Raw genomic sequence first — 15,514 nt, forward strand, 5'->3', positions numbered from 1 at the left:
TCTATACTTAGAAACCACATTAAATTAGCCTGAAATCTGTACTTTTTTGTAGGGTTAATCGTTCAATAAAGCAAAAAAATCACTTAATTGAATTAAGACAAGTGATGTCCGTGAAGGATTTAGCAGAAATATCTCAAAAGCATCTGCAGAGAGACACTCCTGAAGGCTTAACTTATTCCAATTAAGCTTGATGTATTCTCTTAAGTAGATTTGGTAAATTTATCCATGTGTCATAAGGCTTGCTGTTGAATTTGTGCATCTAGCGTGTAAATCGCCCCTGCTGAAAAGACTAGCTTTGGCATTTCAGGGTTTAGAGGCTGGTTTAGCTAGTTAGAGGGATAGTTCACCCAAAAATGAAAATTCTGAAAGAAACACTACAGGTTTAGAACAACTTGAGGGTGAGTAAATGATGACAGAATTTTCATTTTTGGGTGAACTGTCCCTTTAAGAGGGCTGATGGGGACAGCATCATCCAAAGGAGCATATGCTGGTCTTTTTAACAGGGGTGACTGAGCTTGAAAGGGGATGTTGGCACGTGTATCTGGAGGTCTCCTTTCACAGATGGAAGGGCACAGTGAAGTAATGCCAGTGCTGAGCTGCTGGCCATCAAAACACAAATGTGCTTAAAGTGATTTCGAACAAATGATATCAGACACAGCCTGTGGGCCTAAAATAAACCAGCATTAATGACACGGCAGTATGCAGAACATCTTCTCATATTAGAATGTACCCCGTCTTAATTGAGACATTTACATCTAATTAAGATAAAATGTCAGCATTGTATGGTTAGTTCACCTAAAAATGAAAATGATCATGTCGTATCTCATTTTTGAAGAATATGCTGACTGCTCCTTTATTTATAAATAAAATAAATGGGAGTAGGTGCTCAAGCTCCAAAAGCACTATAAATGTGTCATAAAAGTGGACCATATAACCCATGTGCTATATTCAAAGTCTTCTGAAGACATGTAATTGCTTTGGGTGTTGGGCAGAATTTTGAATTTTGGGTAAACTATTCCTTTAACATACTACATACTAAATAGTAATGCACACGCTTCATACCCCCCAACATGCGATGAGAAACGCATGTACTTCTTTTTCTATTTTTCTTTTGGAAACTTTCAAATGCAAATACCAACCAAATAAACGCATCTTTATTCACCTGATTCCATGAGCTAATGATAACTAGGCTAAGCGAACACACATGCCCCTTAAAACATTTTAACATGCTCATTACTTAATTAATTATACTTTGTGTTAGGTTTTCGAGCGAACTGACTTTTTCTCTGTGCAGTGGTGCTCTTGATGAATTCATTACACAAAAGTTATTCATGTCTCGCGAAGTGAAACGCACGTACTGCAAATACATTACCAACCAAACAAAAACATATTCTTTCCATAAGTGCTGTCGGGAGTCGCGCTCTCGCTAATATACCTGATAATTTTATTAAAAATGCAATTGATCACCATCCAAAAACAGAAAGCACAATCTTTTGTATCAGGATACTGCATGTCGTAATGCTGCGTTGCCCGGACCCGATTTTTTTTTGATTGGCTAAAATGAATGGAGAATATGTAAAATGAATGGAGAATATGCTGTAAATCAGCATATTAGAATGATTTCTGAAGGATCATGTGGTAACTGGAGGAATGACTGCTTAAATTCAGCTTTACCATCACAGGAATAAATTACATTTTAAAATATATTGATATATTATTTAAAATAATATTATAAATTGTAATATTTCATAATATTATAGTTTTTACATTTTTAAAATCAAATAAATGTGGCCTTGTTGAGCACAAGAGACTTTTTTTTGATACTACAAAATCTTACTTACTGTACTGTTCCTCTTACTGTACATTTGAGCAGTATTGCACATACTAAATTACATCAGGGAGACTTCACAGAGGAAATTATTGCTCAGGAGGCTTCAAGAAGGTCTTGGTTATGTTTAAAGTACTTATGCATTTTTTTCTCAGATGTTTCTCCTAATATTCCTTTGGAGAGGTTCTCAGGTGTGATTGCAGGTGTCTTGTCATATCTGAGCACAAATTGAGACATTATTTAGACCTCTTCTGAAACTCTAGGAAAATGTGTGATTTCTGGTGACTCGGGTGAATTTCTTTAAAAAAAAAGTCTCTATTTGGTCTCCATTCTATCTCAGAAGATATGAAAGCTATCTCATTTGTTAATCATTCAAAAGGAAGTTCACACAAATGAAAATCCTGCTTTGAAAGTTCAACACCCTCTGAACACACAGGACCGTAACCATGGAGTTCTTCTCTATTAGCCAAGCTGTAATATTCAAGCACGAACGTTGACCTTTGCAGCTCAGAATAGTGATGGGTATCACATTCACTCTCACTGATTCCGGCTCACAGGTATATGTGGATCTCACTCTTTTACAATCGTCACCCTTCAGATCTAATTTAAAGCTGTGGTTTTCCTCACTCACACATGCTGTTTCAAAAAGTGTAGCAGGCAGGATGAGCTATTGAGGCGGACAGTAGAGTGCTTTGACCTTTACGGCGCGGCAGTGCACTCCTGCATTAGCCCGTTCCGTGTCACACACACACACACACACACTCACACACACGCCCATACGCATGCTCTGAGTGTTCCTCTGGGTTGATGTATGAGGGGCACTGGGGTGGTGCTGGGCCTGTAGTGATATAAATGGCTTGTCTGCCTCACTGAGAGTGGAGTATCGTCCTCTGACAGCTTTAATCTAGACCAAAATGATCAATGTTCTATGCTACTTATTTTGAATGTCGGTAATTAAATACAGAGATAATGTCACAGATCTGTTTGAACAAGTTATGCAAATGCACAGTACACAAATTTCTTTGGCATTTTTGCGATGCCTTGTTTGTTGTTGATGCATGCACGGAAAGCTAATTTTTTTCAGGCGCCCTTTTTGGTGGTCTTTTCTTAAACATTAGGGTTAATTAATGAAATCTTCATTTAAATAGGGATTCATCATTCGCTCACTTGTTCCAGCTCCAGTGACACAAACAATTATTTGAATTAAACTAAGCTGCACGCCAATAATCAATAATAATTTGGAGCTTAAACAAGTTTAATTCCTCTATTAATATGGTATGATCCCTGCACAAGATTTACTTAACAGCTAATAAATCTGGGGTAGTTTTTCATAATAAGAGTTAAATAGGAACATGAATATTAACATATCCTTTTTCCTGTGCCAATATCCTGAATACAGTAGTTTGTATATTGTTATATATATATCACCACATGAAATGTTTTCAGTGGAATTCATTTCAAATTAAAATTTAAGCTTGCAAAATACAAAAGCTGACTGTCATGTTTGCGTGCCTCACTGACGGGACCAAACTTCCCCCGTACGTGATTTTAAAACGCAAGACGGTACCCAGATTTCAAAAGTAGACAAAGAAGATTTCACTTCTACTGTTAATGTAATTTTGGTAGGCTACATGGTTTTCACTATGAGATGGATAGCCTAATTTTTACTTAATTCAGATGGCCTACAGGTTATTTTTATGGTATGCCAAAAAGTGTTTATTTTTCAATGTGATCTTTGGTACATGTTACCAGTGTTTACCATACTATCAATACAAAAATTAAAATGTGAAAAATCTGCAGTATGAAAAATTTCTAATTATTTTCTTTATCAAAAACCTTTTTTTTTTTTTTTTTACATCTTGAAAAAGGGGGGAGGGGGGGTCGTCTTATATTTGAAACAATATGGTATTTATAAAAACATTAAAAATAACATCACATTAAATAATAATCAGTAGAATGTTTTATGTCCACTGAAGAGCCTTATTCAATGTGTTGAGGTAACTTCCACTGAAACAGGAAGAGAGGGCAGGACATATCGAACAGCTCCCCTTTTTTAAATAGCCAATAGCGTTTAGATTATATCACAGCTCGGCCAGAGCCGTTGAGCTCGGTAAACCGCAGTTTCCTCCTAATCTCTTACTGTTTCTCCTCCTAATCTCCGCCATGTTGCTTTAAAATATAGCATTCCTTGCAGAATTCAAATGGATCCTACGTGTTCTGGTTTGCACTGACGTGCACAGTGCCTGTGTGTCTAAATGCCAATTGTGTCATTGGAGCACACTATAGATAACAGTAAGGCCAACATATTCCTACTAAAAGCCAAAAAACTTACATTTTGATTTCAAGGTGACATTAAAATGAATTTTGAATTAAAATGTAATCTTGCAAAACACTTTTAAAAAAAGTATTTTGTCATGGCACATTTTTAATGATACAATTTAAAGTTTTTAAATATTCATAATTTTTTAAAAAAAAAATAAAGTTTTAAAAATTAAAAGAAATATTTATTAAAAAATATTATGGCATGAAATAATATTTTCAGTACAATGTTTAAGCTTGCAAAACACTTGCTAACACAAATTCTAAGAAGTCAAAAAAAAATGTTACTCCTTTGATGGAATAAATAACATTTTTAAGATGTAAAAGCAGCAGTGAGCAAGCCAGAATCCAATTAACACGTTTACCTTTTTTCCTCATCGAGTTTGACTCATTGGCATACTCTAGTGGTTCATGTTTTTTCCTCTAGAACTTTTTTATATATATTTATAGACCTAATGTTTTCCTGATGCTTTAGGGTAAACATCTGCTTTCCAGCCCATACATAGTTAAATGACATCTCACCAAGATTTGTTGCCAAAGTTTGTGCAGAACTTTTTTGAAGTAAAAGAGAGATGTGCGGAGTCTCGGGAGGTCTACCGTTGATTCAAATCATCCCTCTCATCCCACACAACAAAATGGCATCCAGCTCATCACCCCAGAGTTGTGCAAAGTAAACACAGAGCTGGCTAATTGCATCGAAGTTGGTTTATCATGAACACTCAACATTTTAATTAATTTTTGAGCAATATTATATTTAAGTTCAAAATATTCCAGTGCTCAGCCAAGATTGGAGTTATGGGATTTTTCGTGGGGGGATAAGAGGCTTGAATATGAACTAAGGGGAAAAAACAAGGAATATAATAGAGGACATGGAAGAGAACATTTTAATTATAAGGTTATAAATTAAAATTTTAGTGTTTTAATTCATTATGTATTCTGTTCCTTGCTAGTCTCCTTACCCTCCTCAGCTAGCTTTAACATGCTAAAAGCGTGTTTGTTTTCCTGTTGAGCTTGTCAAACAGGGCTGTTGTACGTGTTCATGTATGTTTTACCCTTTCAATGCATCTTCTGTCACTTAGCATGATTACCACCCACTAGCTGAACGGCCACGGACTGGCCAGTATTTAGTGCAGTCTCCGTGACAACCACAGTAGCGTGCTTAACCTTCATCCGTAACCCCTCTCTGGGATAAACAGTCTCTCTATTTGCATTTCCAATCTAGTCCTCTCAATCCACACCTCATCCCCTTTGACGAGTCTTAAGGAAGTCGCTCCCGCACAAGGTTTATTTGTTTTGGTCTGTTTTGACTTTGTGCTACTGGCAGGCTGATTGAATTCAGTTTTGTTAAACTGTCTCCCCTTATCTGTCGCCATCACACGATCTGATTGCTTTCTTCCCTTCTGCTTTAAGTGACAAGGCTGTTTAGAGGTGCCTGACAACTGAGGCATGCAAATTAGCACTTGATGGTGTCTTAAAGTCATGTCACATTTCACATTAATATATTTATTTATCTCCAGCTTTAGCTTATTCATGATTTCCTCTTAGCTCTGCAGGGTAGGCAGCTGTGGGGTGTTATTTTAGACTTTTAGTTAGTTTATTTATTTATTTATTTATTTATTTATTTATTTATTTATTTTATTTTTATCCCATTTAAGTTGCAGTGAATTATCTAGCTCTTAAAGGGACAGTTCAGCAGTTCAAAAATTGTGTGTGAGTAAATTGTTTGTCTCTCTTCAATATAATGGAAGCAATTTAGATTAAAAAAGCACCATAAAATTAGTATACAAGTTACCCGTATGATTTATTATACTATTTTTGAATTCTATTTGCCATCCAAATAGCTTTGTGTCAGAATTAGACTGAAATTGGTTCGTTATTCAGTGAATTTCTTCCCATCTGCTCTAGCTCTGCTGGCACATTCAGGAAAAAAGTAATTCAAGGTGTAAATTATAAGTGACTTGTTCATTTTAATCCACAGATCTACTTAAAAAAAACTGAACAATTCTAATTTGTTTATGAATCAGATTGATCAGGTTCTTAATTTCAACTCAGTGATCAATACTGTGTTTCATAGAAGAAAGTCAGTCATACAAGTTTAAACAACAACATGAAGGCGAATCCTGTAAATGATTATAGAATTAAAATTTTTTGTTTGAACTATCCTCTCTTTAATGGTATACATTTTAGCTTTGGGTCAACCGGCCAAGGTCTGTAGCTTCCATTTCTGTGGCAGTGGCAGCTCTTATCACATGGTGATCTCATCCAGAGAGGGGATTTGGACCAAGCATGTGTAACATGAAAACAGGCAATCTCATGATGCACACACTACGCAGGAAAGAGAGGGGGAAACACTTTCACACTCTGCTGGATATTCACACCCACTCTAGCTGTGTTTTTCCACCTGTTCTTCATTGTGCACTCATGTAAGTGTGAGATTGTGGGTTTAGATGATGCAGGGCTGCATCTCTGTTTTAAGGAAATGGACAGTAGTGCCATTTTTCCAAGTGTTTTATTTGTTGTTGTTGTCATTTTGTCTATTGCCCCCAGATGGATGGATGGCAGAAGTTATAGGATGGATTTATGGATGAGTAGCAGTTATACGATGGATGGATGGATGGATGGATGGATGGATGGATGGATGGATGGATGGATGGATGGATGGATTGATGGATGGATGGATGGATGGATGGATGGATGGAGTGAGTTATAAGATGGATGGATGGATGGCAGAAGGTATAAGATGGATAGATGGCAGACACTATTGGATGGATGGATGGATGGATGGATGGAGAGATATCAGACATTATTAGATGTATGGATGGATGGATGACTACTGACTTTTTGTTAACTTTTTGTTAACTTAATTAACATATTTTACACTTTGTCCAACTCAACAAGTCTGTTGTCAGCCATGACCTCAAACCTGCCTCTTTAAGTCTCCAACTCAATTCTCTTTCTCTCTGTCCCTCTGCAGTACAAAGCCAGAATCTCATAGCGGACAACATCTCGGTAGTGGAGGGGGAGACAGCCACCATAAGCTGTCGAGTCAAAAACAATGACGACTCTGTCATTCAGCTCCTCAACCCCAACAGACAGACCATATACTTCAAAGATGTCAGACGTGAGTACACATAAGCATATTGTATGCATTGCACACCCACACACACAAACAGGCCACTCGTCCCCAGGAAGCCTCCCCAGTGGAGACGAAGTGTTAATGCATCAGAGTAATCCACTGCGCTTTTGAGGCCAGTCGATAGAGAGACCCAGCTGGCTGGTGAGGTCATGTTTTTTTCAGCGATTTGCCTTGCTATCATGTGATCCATCTTACCCAAGACCGCTCTGATATTTCCCTACAGCTGCACTGTGTAATTATAGCAGAGTCTTTCTAAAGGGTTTCATCTCTTCCACCCCTCTATGAAATATTGCACCCGCCGGTCCCATGTCATATGCAGAAAAGCACTTTGATTATGGTATTTTCTTTGCACAAAAAGTTGCAGCAGGAAGCATTTTTAAGTAGTTCCAAAGTGCTTTTGAGTTCAGTCTGAGTTCAATCTGGCACATATCAGGTGGTGTCAATATACATGGCGCCTGTCTCCACAAACGGTCTCCGGAAAGGTCTGTCCTTTTTATTTCATGGCTTTTCTCTGAAATAATGATAAGCTTCGCCGAGGTGCCAGACCGATTCATTTTCATCTCTTTCTCCATAAACGCCACTGTGGTTAAAGAGTGTCCCAGTCAAGGGGAGTGAACGGGAGAGCCATCAGACACCTGAGGGACTGTCTTCGTCAAGTAACGGTTAAAGTAATTGTGTGCCCGGTCCTCTCAGAATTTGGATTAAGGTCTTCTGAACCGTCATTTTATCTCTCAGCTTCCAATCATTAGCAAGGCTCAGACTCCAGGTTTTTGGTCCGTGCAAGGCTGTAATTATCACCCGTCTTCTTAATAAAACTTTGATGGGTTCTTCTCAAAGTAACCGTGGCCGGTAATCAAAATTGATTGCTGCCATTTAGGAGAAGCAGCATGTGTCCTGAAGCTTCTAGGATTAAACCTGAGAAAACAATACAAATGAGATTCGGAAGAGGAGCACAAGAGCAAAGGAAAGGAAATGAGACTGAGAGTGAGCGGGAGAAAGTGAGGGAGACATAAGCACAGAAAATAGAATACATTGATACACAAAGAAAGTTTTCTTCAACATCTCGTTTGTGGTTGCTTCAAGTGGTCCACTACCTAACAGCAGTGAACCAGGCATGTTTTTTTTTTTTTTTTTGTCCATTATTATTACGTTATAATGTAATGAGCCTTTTAAATTATTTTGTGTTTTCTATATTTTAGGTTAAAGATTTATATTTGAATATATAAACTGAATAGAATCTGATACTACTTTGCTAGTTTTTGGAAGCAAATAAGCAATAGGTTTGCTCAAGTCTCTCACCTAAAAAAGTTCTTATTTTATAATAAAAAACAAATATATATATATATATATATATATATATATATATATATATATATATATATATATATATATATATATATATATATATATATATATATATATATATGCAAAAGCTTAGGTTGAGTGTATATGACCCTCAAAAAAATATTATATTTTAACATCAACAACTTAGAACTCTTCCAAAAATGGGTTTTAGAAAGTGGACATTCAAATTTAGACTAAATGTAGACATTTTATATTCCTAAGGTTGTAGCAAGTTGGAATGGAAAGGCTCTTTGGAGCTTTTGGCTTCTCAGTAGGTGAAGAAAATGTGAAGATAAAAAAGGAAACTGTAAGAATCTTTGGCAGTCTTCAGCACTAGTTCAGCAGGAGGTGTTAACCACTGTGGAGTTTCTAAAGCACCTCCTCCTCTTTACACACCTCTTACACCCCCCTCCTAGTGCGAGCAGAAAGCAACATTTATTAATTTATTATGTTTATACAGCAAAGTCCATTTCACATGACTCACGTCAGGGCACTGCTTTGACCTCCACGTGAAAGATGTTTCAGATAATGTCAAAGAAGGGTGATTTACAGGTTACTGTGTGCAAGTCGGTGTGATGAGTAATTTCTTGTTGCTTTGTACTCTAAAACGTCATTAGCGGGGTGAAATTGTTGGACCCGTTATTGCGCATATAGACATTCTACGCATCATGCAAATTGTCCGGCGTTTATTGGCCATGCTCTTGGAGGTCAGTGGCAAATGAGGCCAAAATCCCAGTAGTTTGATTTTTAAATGTGGCATTACAATATTTGACTATACTTTGAGTTTGATGCGTTGAAGAACATTGCCACAAGACCCATGTAAAGGGCCTTAAATGTTTTCTAATGACGAGTATGTCTCTTTATGTCATCTTTTGAGATAAGGTCGGACAAATTTCAGGTTTATTCACTGAAATTGCTACGTAGCAGTGCATGTGGGCTACCATGATATTTCAAGTCTTCTATTTAGAAATTTGCCATGCTGAGAGGACACAAAGGTGTGACAGTGTTATTTCGCATTTTCTTTTTGTCCTTGATGCATGTAATCTTTTCTCTCTTTTTTTTTTTACTTCCTGAGCCTTTCAGATTCCTGTATGACATATGCTGCCCATATGTTACAACACTTATTGTGATGAGAATTAAAACAACGAACAGAGACCAGCATCACCATTCCCCAACTAGGGAACCAGCATTCCCCTCTGCCCAAATGAAAGTCTGAGAACATAATACAGGTTAAAGCCTTGTAAAAATCCCCAGCAAATGAAAGACTGTTTCAAACAGCAAAAAAGGAACAGGGAGTGCAAAAGCATTTGTCCATGCTTTTTTTCAGGGTGATAAGCTTTAAAGGGTTTTGTCAGGCAGAGAAGCTGGTTTACTGGGCAGCATACCCTAAGAAGAGACTGGAAACCACGCTGAGCTTCATTCTCCACCGCTCCCACAGCGCGCTGGATGTAGCTGGCCGACAGAAACGTTCCCTCTCATGGCGGTGGGACAACCTCCTGGGGCCCTGCAAGCTCTTGCTGTCATCATGTCCGGCGCTGTGTCCGAAAAAGCTACAGCAAGTAGCAGAGGGCATGTATGCAGTCAGACATGCTGTTATTATTTGGGTCACAAAGCACTGATTTTTTTTCCTCAAGGTTTCGACTTTGTTCATCTTCCTATTTTTCAGAACATAAACTAGAGTGAGCATGTAAATTTTGTCTGAATGTCCTGAAGGCATATTATTTTTACCTCTGCCTGTTTGTGCACTTTGCATACTTTTCTCATTTAAAGTTACCATGAAATCAAAATTGACCCCATTTATCTTTTTCCTGGTCTGATTGGGAATGAATAATTGGTGTGTATTATCCAAACACCTGCAACTTTCTATTTCGACTGCAGTCACTGATCTCTCCCCTTCAACCTCCTGTCATGAAGGCTACTTTTACTACCTAATTGGCACTTCTATTTTTCCTCATTGAATACCAATTGAAAAACTGTGTAAAAATATAAAATGCATATCATTTTTTTTTTTTTTTTTTACTTGGTTATACCACGTGGCATTAAATTTTTCTTGAAAATGGTATAAAAAGTTTTATATATACACAGTATACTCATATACAATATATATATATAATATATATATACAAATATATCCAAAATGCTGCAGCTAGAGTGGTCTTCAACAAGCAGAAGAGAGCACACGTCACTCCTCTCCTCACAAAATTGCACTGGTTGCCAGTTGCTGCTCACATCAAATTCAAGTCACTGACTTTTGCCTACGGAACAACCACTGGCTCTGCTCCCTTTTTCCTAAACTCATTACTTCAGACTTATGTGCCATCCAGTAACTTGCGCTCTGCAAGTGAACGCCGTCTTGTGGTGCCATCTCAAAGAGGCACTAAATCTCTTTCTCAGACCTTTTTCTGGTCTGTTCCATGCTAGTGGAATGAGCTGCCCAACTCAACCAGAGCGTGTCCATTTTCAAGAAACGGCTGAAGACGCATATTTTTCGGCAACACTTGATCCATTAATGCTAACACTTTATCTTCTATTCTATATCTATTATCTTTATAAAAAAATTTAAAAAAAGGACACGTACTGCGTTAGAATAAACTGCAAAGGGTCATAGCACTTGCATATTGTTGTCCTATTGTTAGTTTAACTGCTTCTATTGTTCTCATCTGTAAGTCGCTTTGGATAAAAGTGTCTGCTAAATGAATAAATGAAAATAAATAAATATGTTATATACATGATTGCATGTGTTTTAAACAGTTGTCATGGGCATTCTTACTTTTCATTGACCCACATATCGGTAAAATAGGCCGTGATCAGTCTGTTACCTGTATATCTTTTCTCAATTCTTCTCCTGAATGAAGGGGTGTTTCTTTACCTCCAAGGCTTACCCGGTTGTATTCGCCTCACTGAAATGGGCTCCCTAGTTTCTTGCCCTCTTATTTCCCAATTAGAGCTGACACCACACTTATTCATGTTTTCATAATGCTCTAATTATTGCTGTCTCTCCACCTGACGCACAGTCACAATATATTATTAACCGGTTTGGCTTCTTGCACCTTATCGGTTTATTTTAATCCTCACATTTCCCCAATCAATAAATTGAATTAAATCATTGGCTTCTGCCTGCCCTCCCCTTGACAGCCACATTCCCGCTTTCTGGCTGCTCTAATTAGTCGCACATTATGCGGCTGCTAAATGAAAGGCGCGGTGCTTGGTGTTTCAAAACAAAGACTACCACAATGGCTGCTAGAGATCATAGCGCTGCTGATGGTCTGCACATTTTATTTTGGAAGTGTGTGGCTTTATTACTCCCAAGCTCAGACATGTACCTGAATAAACTGTGCACACACTTTCGTTCAGTGGAATATAGATGTAAAAAACTACATGTGCGTAATGTTTTATTTATTTGTATTTTCGCTCTGAGCCTACGCCGCCCTGACATCATGATCAAAGGTGAGAAATGTGTTGCCTTGGCAGCAGAGTCTTCCAGCGTGTCCTCCACGTGCGTGCGCAGTGATCTGTGAGAGAAGTGGACTGAGAGACTGAGCTCGGCATCTCCCATGCTGTGGATGATAGCGGCACGTTCGGACAGTGGGCTTGAGGGGGCTCGCATGGGGAAATGCAAGCATAATAAACCTGCTCGTAATAGAGAATGGTGAAAATCTTTTTCTTTTTTTGTTGCTCACAGAGAGACTTCAGCTCTTGTAGAGCAATATGTTTTATCCCCCCCCCCTCTCTCTCTCTCTCTCTCTCTCTCTCTCTCTCTCTCTCTCTCTCTCTCTCTCTCTCTCTCTCTCTCTCTCTCTCTCTCTCTCTCTCTCTCTCTCTCTCTCTCTCTCTCTCTCTCTCTCTCTCTCTCTCTCTCTCTCTCTTTGTATCTCTCTGGATATTTTTTCTTTTGAATGGAAGTGAAAGAGCATGGCTAACCAGCTGGATCCAAGAACAATCAACACCCCGCGCCATCAGGGCCTGCTTTCATGATCCCATCGCCTCAAAAATCTCTAATGATGCCCGATTATTTCTTTATTTATTTCGCTTTTATTTATTTATTTATTTATTTATTCATGGTCCTCTTTTTGTACTCCTTTGAACTCGGCTGTTGCGGACAAGAACAAACGCATGCGCGAGATATATGGTCTGTCGATCGGCATGGAATTTATCGGCGAGTGGGGGGCGGGTGGGGGTTGCTGGTAGCCTTTCATCTCTCTCTCTCTCTCTCTCTCTCTCTCTCTCTCTCTCTCTCTCTCTCTCTCTCTCTCTCTCTCTCTCTCTCTCTCTCTCTCTCTCTCTCTCAGCACCATTTACTTTTCACGCTCAGCCTCCCACACAGGCAAAGCGAGCCCTAATGGACTCCTCATTATTCTGGGATGAAAAAAATCCGTTCCTCCACGTAATTGGGAGAAAGAAACGTCAGGATCAGCATGAGATTCTCACAGTCACGTTGAAACTTGATCTGCTGCAACCTGAGGAAGTGCCTGTCATATTCAATACAAACATACAGGTGCTTTTTTTAACTATATATCTGCAGCCAATTGATGCTCAACATTTAAATGGCTGGTTACTATTCACTATAGCCTAAAACCCTCCAACTTCCCTGGGTCCACCTGTATAATTCTGCTATGGGTAATTGATATTTATTATGTTATTTGTGCAGCAGCACAATGTCTTACATACTCACAGCAGCATATTGGCGTATGTATTGGCAGCAGCAAGTTCCTGTACTTGCTTTGCTGCTGCAGCAATAATCTACAACAACAGCAATAATCAACAGCAGCAGCAATTCAGCAGCAGCGTAGCAGTTAAAGGAGAACTCCGGTCAATTTTAACATTGAGCCCATTTTTTTGTACATTTGGAGTGCTGTCAATACAGAGAACAACGATAAAAATCGGTGTTGCCTACACCGAGTTATTCTATTTTTAAAATTTGCACCCTGTTGACTTCAATGGGGCAAGTACTAAACCTGCTTTTAGCCTCTTAACATCCTTGATGTGTCATTACAAGTGCACAGAAAATATGAGTGATTCCTTCTGAGTGAACACGAGTGAATCTGACTGCAGTAGATGTGAAAGAAATGTATAAAAATGATGTTATTTAAGCCAGCGCAAATACCTCTGTTTACATCCTGCTTTCGGGTGAAGTCCAAAGTAGTCGATTGCTGAGTTCACGCGCATAGGTTTTAGTACCTATGATCACGCGCGTGAACTCGGCAATCGACTACTTTGGACTTCACCGGAAAGCAGGATGTAAACAGGTATTTGCGCTGGCTTAAATAACATCATTTTTATACATTTCTTTCACATCTACTGCAGTCAGATTCAACCGTGATCACTCTGAAGGAATCACTCACATTTTCTGTGCACTTGTAATGACACATCAAGGATGTTAAGAGGCTAAAAGCAGGTTTAGTACTTGCCCCATTGAAGTCAACAGGGTGCAAATTTTAAAAATAGAATAACTCGGTGTAGGCAACACCGATTTTTGTCGTTGTTCTCTGTATTGACAGCACTCCAAATGTACAAAAAAATGAGCTCAATGTTAAAATTGACCGGAGTTCTCCTTTAACATTGTCATATCCATTACCATGCTAAAAATCTTCTGCGATAGATATACAATAATGTGAAAGTCACATTGAATGACACTGATTATTATTACAATGGCCAATACAATTACAATATCAAGGGGAGAGATACTGTATTAGGTAGCAAGTGAAAAGTCATTTATTGTGTTGGAAGCAGGGGTGATACCAGAAATGTTCAAGAGGGTGGGCCTTCATAAAACAGGGTGGGCAAAGTGTAGAGTATTGAAATTACCAAGAAAAAAATATAACGCAGCAGTTTCAAGTTCAAAGTAAAAAAAAAAAACCAAGAACAACCTATAAAAACTACACTGAATAATTCCACTTATTTCAAATTAGAAACTTTCTGAATAATCAAATTTCATGTACAAGTAATTTAAACTTAAATTATTTTAAAACTGACTTAAAAATCAAGTTGAATCTAGTATAACTTATAAAAGAAAGTTGAACTGCTTGAATTATTTTTATGAGTTAATTTAAAAACATGTTGCCATGACTTATTGCTCATTTAATTTTGAAATGAGCAATGAAAAAAACACTGAGAAAAAAAAATTAAACAAAGGTGTTTTTATTTTATTTTATTTTTTATAAACATTGAGAAAATGTTTGTACTTACCTTTACATGTCCTCCTGCAATATTAGCCTAAGACGACTGAACTTCTGATTAAATACGGAGATGAACTCATCATAATCAAGAGTCTTTCTCAGTTCGCGTTAAAGAAACTGCCTGGATTCATTGCTAGACTTTTTTTTTTTTTTTTTTTTTTTTTTTTGCAGCAGTAAAATTGGGATATACAATCTAGGCTTTTTAAAGTATTAACTGATTGATATCTGCTTCGCTATTTCCAAATCCAACTTAACAAATGTGCAACTCTTATTATTACAAATTTTACAACTTTATATTGTAAAGACAACATTCTGAACAAGACTAACAGAAACTGACGAATCATATTTAACATTTCATTTTGGTAAGTTTGTTATATGCACCTATAGGGAGAGGGAAAACTAAGAAACCGCCTGCAATTAACTATGGAAACTTGCATTTAATCATATTTTTAACTAAATAAAGAAAGAAATAGTGTGATGAGACATTTATTATAAGTATTATTGTTTATTAAATTATTTAATACATCTAATTGGAAAATTACCAACTTTTGATTATGTGGGACATATTCAAAGTGGGCAAATGGGCAAGCGAAAGCGCTTGCATGTCTTTGACATGGGCCAAATATTGATGGCATGAAAACTCTGTCAGAGTTTGACATGGGCCAAATATTGATGGCATGAAAACTCTGTCAGAGCATCTCCAAAATGGCA

General features: G+C 37.7%; 1 protein-coding gene across 2 annotated transcripts in view; it reads left to right on the forward strand.

Annotated features, from left to right (window-relative positions):
* The window catches only part of cadm1a (cell adhesion molecule 1a), a 309,154-nt gene that overhangs the window by 219,998 nt on the left and 73,642 nt on the right, over positions 1 to 15,514 (forward strand). For both annotated transcript variants that reach the window (XM_081391324.1, XM_081391325.1), the window contains exon 3: positions 7,122 to 7,268. In XM_081391324.1, the coding sequence (XP_081247450.1) occupies positions 7,122 to 7,268 (147 nt within the window). The remainder of the gene's footprint in view (positions 1 to 7,121; positions 7,269 to 15,514) is intronic.

This window comes from Scardinius erythrophthalmus (genome assembly GCF_964197995.2).
Source record: "Scardinius erythrophthalmus genome assembly, chromosome: 17".
Classification (NCBI taxonomy): Eukaryota; Metazoa; Chordata; class Actinopteri; order Cypriniformes; family Leuciscidae; genus Scardinius; species Scardinius erythrophthalmus.